Source organism: Leptonychotes weddellii, chromosome 6, assembly GCF_054177405.1.
Source record: "Leptonychotes weddellii isolate Sample4059 chromosome 6, ASM5417740v2, whole genome shotgun sequence".
NCBI lineage: Eukaryota > Metazoa > Chordata > Mammalia > Carnivora > Phocidae > Leptonychotes > Leptonychotes weddellii.
Window position 1 is genome coordinate 51,131,375 of NC_138374.1, and position 11,432 is coordinate 51,142,806.

Sequence of the window (11,432 nt, forward strand, 5' to 3'; positions counted from 1 at the left end):
GGGACTGCCGCTGTGCCCGGGGACAGAGGCCTGCTGTGTGGCCTTGTGTGCAGCAGGGAACTCGGGCGGCAGCTTGGAACGCTGGCTTGGTTCTGCCCAACCTCTGCCCCAGGATCACTGTTTGCCTGGCCTTGTGCTGCGCTGGGGGTGGGGGGAGAGGAGCCAGCCCTGTCCCTTGAGAGGCTGTCACTCACCAAGTGCTAGCAGAGAGCTCAGGCAGCTGCAGACATTCTGTGCTGGGGGCGGGGCCGGCCAAGGCCTCCCAGGAGGCTCTGGCGGGGACACTGAGTCAGCAGTGGACAGGCAGCTGGGCTCTGGGCTCCCATAGGAGTGGCAGTGGCCACTTGACTCTTTGCATGCCCAAGGGCGGGGGTGGGGGGGAGTCATGATCAGAGCAGAAATAAGAGGACAGGAGTTGTGGAGGGACAACTTTATTAAATCCTAGCTAGTTACTGTGGGTGATGTAGGCTGTGACCCTGAGTTCTGTCTCCCACTCCCTGGCATAGGGACACCTTGGCCCCTGGGCTCCTGGAAGTGCTTCTCCCGGCCCCACTTCCCCAGGTGCTGGGACCAGTGCTCCGCCGTGGGGGACACTTCCAGGACGGCCTCTGCCTGGACGCGCATGCCCATCATGTGGTGCACAGTTTCTGCTGGTACACTGCTAGAGCCCAAGGACTAAGGGCTGGGAAGGACCCAGCCCCCGAAAAAGGCCACATGCATGCCCGAGGGTCAGACTTCTCAGCCTAAGGCTATGGCCACAGCCATCTGCTCTGCAGACAGAGCATCCCCAGCAGAAAGTAGCCTCCTCTAACAAGACAGACTCCAGAAGGTCTCACATCTTAAGTCCCAGCCCCCCTGAGCTCCGGAAGGCCCCCGGGGACACCGGGCCCTACAGGGTGCTTGATGCTTTTGCATCTCTCCTCTTGAAGAAGCCGCCCCAAGGCCTCTAGTGTATCCAGAGACAAGAAGTGTAGGAGGCTCAAAGAGGTGGTCCTTTACCCAGGATCACACAGCACTTGATCTGTGTCTCCAGCCGGCCCTGCCATCGGGTCCTGACAAGTAAACCTCTGCTTTCAGTCACTCAGACCCTATACTCCTCATAGGACCAGGCCCCTGCCACCCTCCCACCCACAACTTGGCCCTTCTTAGGCTTCCCCATCTGCTTCAGCCATGCTGGCCTACCCCAGGGCCTTTGTACGGACTACTCCCTCTGTCTGAGATGCTCTCGCAGTACTTTTCTATGGCTGGCTCCTTCTCATTCCTTGGACCTCAGCTGAAATGCCAGCTCCTCATAAAGGCCTTCCTTGACCACACCATGAAAGTAGGAACTTTCATCTCCTCCCCCTGCTCCCTGATTTCCTCTTTAGCACTGATCGCAAGCTACATTTACTTACGGGTATGTCTGTCTTCCAAGGCCTGGACTAAGTCTGTCTTGTTCAAAGCTATTTCCCAGTAAACATCACAGTGCCTGGCATACACACTTGGCATCAAATAACTATTTGTTGACTGAAGGAGCAAAGAACCACCTCCACCCTGGAGAGAACTGCAGGTCAGGACTGGACTCCCCGCCTTCCACTAAGATGCAATTCAAACCCACTCACATCCATAGGTTCTCTCTGGACAAGGTTAATCTCAATCTCGTGTGTTTTGGGCTAACCCAGAAAACCTCTTTCCCCCCTGTACATGGAGCCAGCCGGTACAGAAATTTCATTATCAGTCTCTTATCTGGTTTACTCTGAGCCCCACCCCCGCTGGCATTGTGAGTCACCCGGAGAGGTGAGGCACCAGGCTGGGTAGGAAGGAGGACAGGTTGTTACTCCTGCATCCTGGGAACAAACAGCCAAAGACGGCGAGGTCCCAATCCATTCTTACAATTTAAAACGATGCCTCTCTTAGAGGAAGAGAAGGGCTCAGGCTCAGAAGCCTAAGCTAAGGGCAAAGAAACTTTCTTGAGGCCTTAGTTTGCTCATCTGTGAAATGAATGCATTGGAAGATTCTCCAAGTGCCTTCCAGGTCTGCCTTCTTGATTCTCTGGATTTTTAAGGCCTCTTGGCCAGGCTGGGAGAGGGGACCCTAGTCCCATTGCTTCCAGATCTTCTCTGACAGCCCATTAGGCCTGGTGGCTGCTTCTCCAGGATGAAGTGACTTTCTGCTTAAATTTCACTATGTTCTCTTTGAAATGCTTGCCTAGAACAAGAGGAAAATGGGCCTGCCTGAGGATTCAAGCACAATAATAATTTTTAAAATTCAGGAAATTAAGTCTGTGCCTGTAGGTACAAGGAAATATCCAGATGTGTGTTTATCAGCGTGTAACAGGGGTGCTCTCCCAGGGCCAGAACAAAGGAGACTTCTACACTCTTCAGCATACTCACCTGAATTGCCTGAAAGGTTTTTTTAACTAAGCACACATATTATTTTCACAAAAACAATAAAGCTCTTTTCAAAAGTTAGAAATTCCTGCTGGAAACTGAATCTATTTTTTTCTGTTATGTCTGGCTTCATCTAGTGCCTAACTGGAGGCCAGGGACATGGCTCCTTCCAGAAATGTTATCCTCCACCCACACCTTGGGCCCTGACAGCAGGGGGAGACCACGGGGTGGGGGGGAGAGGGGGGCAGGGTGAGGGCTGCTGAAGGTCATGGCCACCCAATGCAGTCAGGCCACATGGGTCCTGCTCTTGGTCTGTCCCAAACTTGCTATGGGGTCTAAAGCAACTCGCTTCCTCTCTCCCGGCCTGTTTTCCTCAGTAAAATGAAAAGGTCACTCTAGAGGTGCCTTTAAGGACCCTTCTAATTCTCAGTCTATGGATCTTGAGTTCCTAGAAAAATAGAGACGGGGGTAGGAAAAGATTGGCTAATCCTTAAGTAGTTGCTATAGTGTTTATGCTAATGTGCCAGGCATTGCTGTAAACTCTTCCTGTATATTCATCCCTTTCAGGGTCTCGGCAACTCTCCAGTATCACCCACTTTACAGATAAGGCAATGGAGGCCGCATGGAAGTTAGTGCTTAAGTCACTCAATTTATAAATACCAGAGTTGGGATTTGAACCCACGCAGCCTGGTACACGGTCCACACTCTTAAACCTAAACTATAGGAAAATATAAAGAATCACAGGCCAAGCTATGATAATGGGGTCCATCCTTGGAGAAGGCAAGGACTTCCCACTCACCTCCCCCACCCCAAGTCCTTTCCTTCCTGATTAGTCAACATCCCCCAGCCCTGACACTCTTTTGTACCCAACTGGAAATCCTTACCCCATTGTCAAGGCAACAGGCTGATGCTTTCCAGAGGGTCAGTGCCTCCGTGATCATCCCAGGCCCCTCTGCAAATCCAAGGCCTCAGCAAATCTGACCACTGCTGGCTACACACCCAATTCATGCCCTGATCCAGGGGCCCCCACCTCAGATCCTGGCTCACAAGACACAGCTTTCCCTGAGCACTCACTCTGTGCCCAGGCCCAAGACCAGCACTTGGAAGAGGATATGAACGAGCCACGCCCCTGACCTCCAGGAGCCCACAGTCCAGCAAGGAAAAACAGTGGTGTAAACGGATCTCTAGGATACTCTGTGGTCAGTGCTAAAATTAGAGGTGTGTCCCCAGTGGGCTGAGGGCACATGTGTCAGAGTGATTCACGCTGCATGGTAGGAAGAGGAGGCCCCAATGCCCCTGGGTGAGACCTACCGGAAGGAGCCCTGAACTGGGGCCGAGGAGGCACCCTGAAACATGCCCTGAGCCCCACAGTCCCCCTCTGAAAACGAGATGGCCCCCAAGTGTGGGACAGGAGGTCATGTGAGGAGTTCAAGGTCACATTTATACTGACTCATAGACTGAGAAACAATTTTCATTGCTCACTCTCCTTCCCATCCTTCCCATTGCATCTGGGCGCAAATCTGTCTGGTGCCAGTTTGTCTTTCAGCCTCTCAAACACTTGCCAGCCTGCCTTTCGAACACAGAACTCAGGTCCACAGCCTACATCACCCATCCAGCCAGGATTTAATCACGTTTTGTTTTCCTTGCACTATTTAGTGTTACAGTTGCATGCTCTCGTCCATGCTCAGTATCGGTTTCCCATTGGCAGTGGCGATAATAAAGCCGCCTTTTAAAAAATAATTTAAGATTAAAAAGTGAGTCAGTTGAAAGTAATAGAGTAAATAATACTATAATTGATATAAACTCTACGAAGGGCAGTTTAACAAACACCAAAATTCTAAACGCATACAAAACCAGGCAAAGTGGTTCTATGCGATTAGACATTCCGACTGATTACCGCTGGAGGGAGGGGGTGGTGACCGGAAGCGGGTGCAAGGGGGGGCTTCTGGCCTCTGCTCTCCATTCTAGTGGTTGACCTGGGGGCTGATTATATATGTGTGTTCACTTTGTAAAAATCCATCAGGCTGCATCCGCTTATGATCAGTGCATGTCTGTATGTATATTATACATTCTCGTATCCTTTTAACCCACTGGTTCTCCTTCTAGAAATTACCCTGCAGATATACACACACATGTGCAAAATGACATGTTCAAAGCTCCTTGCTGCACTGCTGTTTGCAGTCACCAAAGATCAGAAACAACCCGAGTTCCCCAGCTGGAGACTGATTGAATGACTTTGGGCATAGCCTACAGTGAACTCTATGTAGCCATCAGACAGAATGAGGTGGCCACTACCAGAGCTCCAAAATTCACATGGACTTAAATGTAAGTGAAAAGGTAAGGGCAGAACTGTGTATCCTGTGCTCCCTTATATGAAAAAAAAAAAAAGAATATGTAATGCATGCACATGTCCGCACCTAGGGCATCCTATGGCTAGGATGCTATCTTTGAAGTGAATGATAAGAAACTGATCATAGATGTCCCCTCCCCTCTGGACAGGGTGGGCGAGGGGAGGGGGGGAAGCTGGAGGCTTGTCACTGATGACTACTCTTTGGTACTTGAAAATTGTGTACAGTGTCCTTGCATTTCATATTTGATAATAAGACTGAAAGCAGAAAGTCCCTTACAGAAGGAGCATGACTATGGTAAAACTTATGGCCCCTTCCAGACCTAAGTCTGAGATGAAGGTCTTAGTACTTTGGGCTTATAAAGCACGTAACCCTTGGCCCCACTCCTCACTCCAAGGGATGGTACCAGAGATAATGGGCCCTCCTGTAAGGGGTTTCCAATTAGCAGCAAAGCCTGTCTAGGACACATTATTTCCTCCCGCTGGCCTTCACCCTGCAGTGAAAATCTGGCACCTAGAGCTGCCCTGGCAGAGCTGTCAGGTGGCTGAGTTCTTGGCATGGGTGGGGAGGTTTTTAAGCAGAAATACTTCCAGGGATGGGAAGTCAAGGATTTGGTAAGGCAAGCTCAGTTGGCTAGAAAGGAAAGATTCCAAGTTCTGAGTCCCACCCGGCCCCAAGAGAAGCAAAGCAAGGGCCATTGAGTGGTCTCCCTGCAGGCCACAGGGGACAGCGACAGAATAAGGCCTTGACAATCGAGGTCAACTGTAACTGTATAACTCTCTTTTATACAGCACTGGTCTCACCCACATGTCACTATCTTCCCATATCACTAATCCTAAAAACAATCCAGTGAGGTGTGGGGCAGGGTATCAGTTACCCATTTTACAGATGGGAAAATGGAGGTGCAAGGGGGTTAAGAGACTGGTCAGGGATTACACATGGAGAGAAGGGTGAAGCCAGAAACATAGCCCCCACCTTCTGACTCCTGGTCTTCCCTTATCTTCTTACCTACCCTCCACCCCCAACAACCTTAGCCTTCCCTCTTTCAACTGTGACCTCCAGAGCGAAGAGCTCCTGTGGCCAGACAAGCAAGGGGCAGGCAAAGAATCCCAGAACCAAGGGGCCTGTGAGACCATCAGGCCCAGCAGTTTACAACCCTGAATACAAACTAGAATCACCTAGGGAGCTTAAATAAGTTTAAACAAATATCTATGCCAGGGCCCAGGGATCTGTAGTGTTTTTTAAAGTCTCTGGTTGATGCTGATGCAACTTTGGGAGAGAATCACCCCCACCCCAATCCCATATACAACCTTCTGCCTCCCTGAGGCCTCCACCATCCTCTGCTCCATCCTCTGGCCCCCAAATGTACTGCTCATCTCTCTTCCACATTACCTAAAATCAGAGAACTGGACTGGGAATTGGGCTTAGCCTAGTTCTCTAGATAGGCAAGTCACTTAACAGCTCTGAGGTCCCAAACAAGGAAGTGACTTGCCTAAGATCTCCCAGTGAGTCAAAAACAGAACAAGACTAGAATCTGGATCTCTTGCCTACCAGGCAAGGTCATATCCATAGAGGGGCCAAATGGACAGTCAGACCTGTTATCAGGCAGATCTAGCTATTCCTGCTAACAGAATAGATCCAGCGAGGGTCTGAAGAGGAGAATACAGTGTGCAAATGTTTCAAGAGGATTGGGAGCCAGGGATCTCCCCTCCAGTCCCTGGGCAAGTCTGCCCTGTGGCTACTGGGAGCAGGAGACTATTCTAGAGTGGCAAGGCTGGAGCTGGCTTATAGAAAGATGTCCTCATTTTTAGGTGGGGGTCCAGCCTAGTCTGAAACCTTCATAAAGAAATCAGTCTCTTGTGACAGCTAACCAGGACGGCCCAGCTTCCCAGTCTATAATAATAATAATAATAATAATAATGGCTCACACTTCTTAAGCTCTTCACTGGTCCCGGTGCTGAGCACTGTGCTTGGACTACTTCATTCAATCTCCACACCCATCCTTAAAGTTGAATATAATTACTGTTTCTATTTGCAAATGAAGAAACTATGGCCTAGAGAATTTAAGTAACTTCCTCAAGATCAGTCAGCTAGAAAGCGGTAGCGGCAGGATTCGAAGCCTAGTTCATGTCCAACCACTAACACACTGCCGCACAGCAATACACAAGAAGAGGTAAAGCTCAGTGGCTGCGGAAGTTACCCGACAGCCAGGAGCTCCGGGAGACCTCCCCAGACGTGATCTGGTGAAAGCCTCCCAACTACTCCGCTGACAAGGCACGCCCATCCTCCTTCCACGGAAGAGGAAACCGAGGCACGGTAGGGAAGCATCTCGCTCTGGGACATCCGCAAGTAGCTAGTGGGAGTCCAGGTTTCCCCGCCCAATCCAGACCACAAAGCCCGACCACTTCTTCCGCACAAGCTGATGGGGAGGCAGACTCTGTAACACCCGGTACACCGTGGTAACCACCGCCTAGCGCACCAGCCGATGCGCAGCAGACGCGGAAAACCAACGCTCTGGGCAGGTGCACACAGGTGAGCCACGGAGCGCTCCTTCGTCGTAGTCAACGGGCTCTAACGCTCCGGGCCCATCCGCTGCTGACATTCAGGCTGAGCCGGGCGCCACAGTTTCCTGTTTCCCAGGGAGAGTGGGACGAGGAACCAGGCGTGCACTCCCCGTGCCCTCCCTGGAGCAGCCAAGTCTAGACCCTACCCCGGTACGGCGTCCAGGGAGTGTCGGGCTCCACACACGCCCCCATCTCAGGGTCCCCCTGGGGTCACTCACCCAGAACACCGTGGAGTAGATGACCAGCGAGAACTTGAGCCAGAGGTAAGAGAGGCGCGCGCAGTAGCGCACCTGCTCGGAGTCCCCGCGGGGCATCCTGGGCACTCTCCGCGGGGCTCCGGGGCTCCGGGGCTCCGGGGCTCCCGGGCTAGGTCCGTCGCCGTGAGCAGCCCCACCTGCGGCTGCCAGCCCGGCCGCGCGCCCCTCCACTCGCGCCGGCTCCGGGACTGACATGGGCTGGCCGCAATCACAGCCGCGGCCTGAACCAGTCCGCCCAGCGGCCAATGGGCGCGAGGCCGCGGCCCAGCCTCTGGAAGGGGGCGGGCAGGGGGGCGGGGCCGCGGCCCGGGACCCGCTGGAGGCGCAGGGAGGGGAGGGGGCGAGGGTTATGCAAACGAGGTCTGGGGCCGCGCTGCAGACGCCCGCGCGAAGGGCGCCGAGGGGGGCGTGGGAGAGTGCCCACAAAGGTGCGCCGGGGAGAAAGCCCGCGTACCGAATCGGGGGGACGTAGAGAGGCGCGCTTTCCACTGTTGGCAAGAGGGAAGACTGTAGGAAGAGGGCAGGAATTAACCGCTAAGGTGTTAAAAGTGTGCAAATGAATGTGCAAGCCGTGAATGGAATAAGGAGGTGGAGCTGCTCAGCCTGAGGGGGGTGGAGGACCGACTTCAGTTAGGAAGGTGGGGCAGACCAGGGTGGGGCTAAGGGGTCCCCTTGGAGTTGGGGCCGCGAGTTTACTTTTGTCACAGATCCCCAACTAGCCTTTTTCCATCAAGTCTCCGGGAATCCCCTTCTCTGAGGCCGGTGGAGATCCCAACACTGCCCCCCAGGGCCTCCTCTTCCGGGAAGCCCTCCCACCACCCATCCACAGGCCAGGTCAGTGGCCCTGGCCCTTGCTGCACACACTCAGTCCTGGTCTGACCCAGCCTCTCCTCTCCCAGCGTTTCCTCGTTCTGAGGTCAGAGTCTGTGTCCCATGGCACCCCTGCACACACCCAGCCCAGGTCTGACCCAGCCTCTCCCCTCCCGGCGTCTCCTCTGCCTGGGGTCAGAGTCTGTCTCCCAGTGCCCCGTCTTGACTCCTCCGCTGTTTCCCGCGGAGCTCAGCCTGGGGTTTGGGAGTCAGGCAATTGTTTGGGGCATTCAGTAATTAAATGTGTGGCCCAGAGGTCGAGCTCAAGGCAGTGCTAGACGGGGTCCCTGGTGGTGACTGCAGGAATGGCACCCTAGTCCAAGTCCGTGGCCCTGGACTCCCAAGCCTCACATATAATACACACTCCCAGAGAGAGACAGACGCCAAGACAGACCAGGCCTGCCCCAGCCCCCAGGCCCCTGCCCTAGAAGGAAGAAAGTAAGGTTGGGATAGCATGTCCTGTCCTCTTCAAGGTTCTTCTAGCCAGACTAAGAATCAAATTGACATGAGACAGATTAACAGGAGAAAATCAAATTTAACAGAATACATATGAGGAATCCACATAGATGTGAAAATTCCAGACAGGCAAAATGAGGGATATGTGTCATTCTGAACTAAGGAGAAAGGGGTAGGCGTCTGAGAATTCAAGGAAGAAATACAATTCACAGGAAGATGAAAAAGCGTAAATGTTTGATAAACAAATGTTTGTTGGGTGCCCCCCCGCCGGAACAATGGGACACAGAGGACTTGGCTCAAACAGGCCTTGCTAGCTTCCTCCCTTTCTACCAGACCTACTTTATTATTTTTTTAGAGAGGGGGGGAGGGGCAGAGGGAGAAGAAGAGAGAATCTTAGGCAGGCTCCACGCTCAGCGTGGAGCCTGACGTGGGGCTCGATTTCACGACCCTGAGATCCTGACCTGAGCTGAAATCAAGAGTCGGAGGCTCAACCGACTGAGCCACCCAGGCGCCCCTACCATACCTACTTTATATCATAATGTAGTTATCTGTGTCTTCCTGGAGCAGATGCTCCATCTAAATTCTTTTTAGACAGTTGAGGGGGAAGTAAAGAGCTTTTCCTGAATCTGCTGGGCTTTGGTGCTTTTTAATTCAAAATAAACTTCATGCCAATGTGGCCCATCTGGGGGCAGCCAGCCCTTGGCCCCTGCAGTTGGAAGGCAATGCCTTGCCCAGAGAAGTCAAGGGAATTCAGTTTCCTGGTACTAAAGGAGCCAGTCCTGCATGGGTGTTTATGTCGCGTAGGGACGCAGAACCAGGGACTGCTGCACGTGACCTGAGAAGAGTAGCCAAGGGCTACAAAGACATCTTACCACAGTGTTAAAAGTTGTCCTTTGAGGAGGAGGACACTAACTCTTTACCCTTCTTTGGGGGACTAGCTTCCCTCCCCCAGCCCTGCAGAGCTCGCCTTACACCCTCTCTTTGAGGTACTGGTCTCATCCCCTAGTCACCCCCCCTCCCAGGGGCTGTCTGTCTCCCTCTCCCTGGGGGTGAGCCTCCCCACTGGGGTTTTCTTTCCAGTTGCGCTTGGCCTTTGTTCTGGCCTCTAGCTAGCTGTACTTTCTCTTCTATTTCAAGTCTTCCCTGGTGACATCCCCATCCAGCAACCCCTGTGGGCTCTTCCTGAGCCCCTATAAGTAGTGCCCCGAGGGAGGGGGCTGTGACAGCCATGCATGGGGAGCCTGGAGCTCGTTGGGACTAGCACACCCTTCCCCGGGCTCCTGAGCATCTTTGTTGCCCTTCCCCACCCCTAACCTGACCCCAAGTACTGTGGGCTGCCCCCAGCCACATTTGCAAACACTGAGATCTCAGAAGAAGTGACACCTTATTTTTAGCTTCTCCCTCTTTTTGCCAGGAGCTCTGGGCTGGGGGTCAGCAGCCTAGGGCCAATCCTGGTTTTGCTGTGAACGTTTTGAGAAGCCATTAGAATGTGTGGCACAGATAGTGTGACATACAGGGGTGAGCGTGGCCCTGGCTGCAGTTTACAACCACCTAGTGAGTTTTAAAGCTATGCTGAGGGGCGCCTGGGTGGCTCAGTCGGCTGAGCATTGCCTCTTGGTTTCCGCTCAGGTTGTGATCTCAGGGTCATGGGATCGAGCCCCTCATCAGGCTCTGCATTCAGTGCAGAGTCTGCTTGTCTCTCTCCCTCCCCTGGTTTGCTTATGCTTTCTCTCTCTCTCTCTCTCTCTCTCAAATACATAAATAAGTAAAATTTTAAAAAATAAAAAATAAATGGATGCTGATATCCAGGCCCTGCCCTAGTTCAGCAAAGTCAGAATCACCACCAACGGGGACCTAGGAATCGGTATTATCTTCAAGGTCCCAGGTAATTTCTAAAGTGCAGCCAGGATGGCGTCTCACCAGTCCAGAGGTAATCATGCGGGGAGGTGGTCATTTCACAGCTAGACCACATTCCAGAGGTCACCCAGCTAGCCAGTGGTGTGCTGTTGAAGGTTTAATATCTGCCTCTCTGTTGGTGGGGGGTGGATGGGAGGGCTCCTGTTGCTGGTTTTCAGAGTGGGAATTCTTCCACCTGTGGCCCCTGGGCGTTAAGAGACAAAATCACACAAACAGCTCTCCACACCTCTGCAGCTCTCCCTCTTTCAGTCCACCCGTGCAGCTTTACCGATTAGCCCAGAGAAGCCCACCCATAATGACAGAATGCATCCATGAAATTCATGGCTCATCAATAAGCATAACAGGTATTTTTTTTTTAAGATTTTATTTATTTATTTAACAGAGAGAGAGAGAGCACACAAGCAGGGGGAGCCGCAGAGGGAGAGCGAGAAGCAGGCTCCCCACAGAGCAGGGAGCCCAATGTGGGACTCGATCCCAGGACTCTGGGATCATGACCTGAGCTGAAGGCAGACACTTAACTGACTGAGCCACCCATGCGTCCCAGCATAACAGGTATTAGAAATGAGCTCCCCGGGGCACCTGGGTGGCTCAGTTGGTTAAGCGACTGCCTTCGGCTCAGGTCATGATCCTGGAGTCCCGGGATCGAGTCCC

The 11,432-nt window shown here is 52.8% G+C and overlaps 1 protein-coding gene across 4 annotated transcripts in view; it reads right to left on the reverse strand.

Annotated features, from left to right (window-relative positions):
* The window catches only part of TSPAN15 (tetraspanin 15), a 49,172-nt gene extending 41,420 nt beyond the window's left edge, over window positions 1-7,752 (reverse strand). Inside the window, exon 1 of one of the 4 annotated variants that reach the window (XM_081824140.1) lies at window positions 7,500-7,752. In XM_081824140.1, the coding sequence (XP_081680266.1) occupies window positions 7,500-7,733 (234 nt within the window). In that variant the 5' untranslated portion in view covers window positions 7,734-7,752. The remainder of the gene's footprint in view (window positions 1-7,499) is intronic. The other 3 variants (XM_081824142.1, XM_081824143.1, XM_081824139.1) reach the window with 3 other exon arrangements.
* Window positions 7,753-11,432: the final 3,680 nt, after the last annotated feature.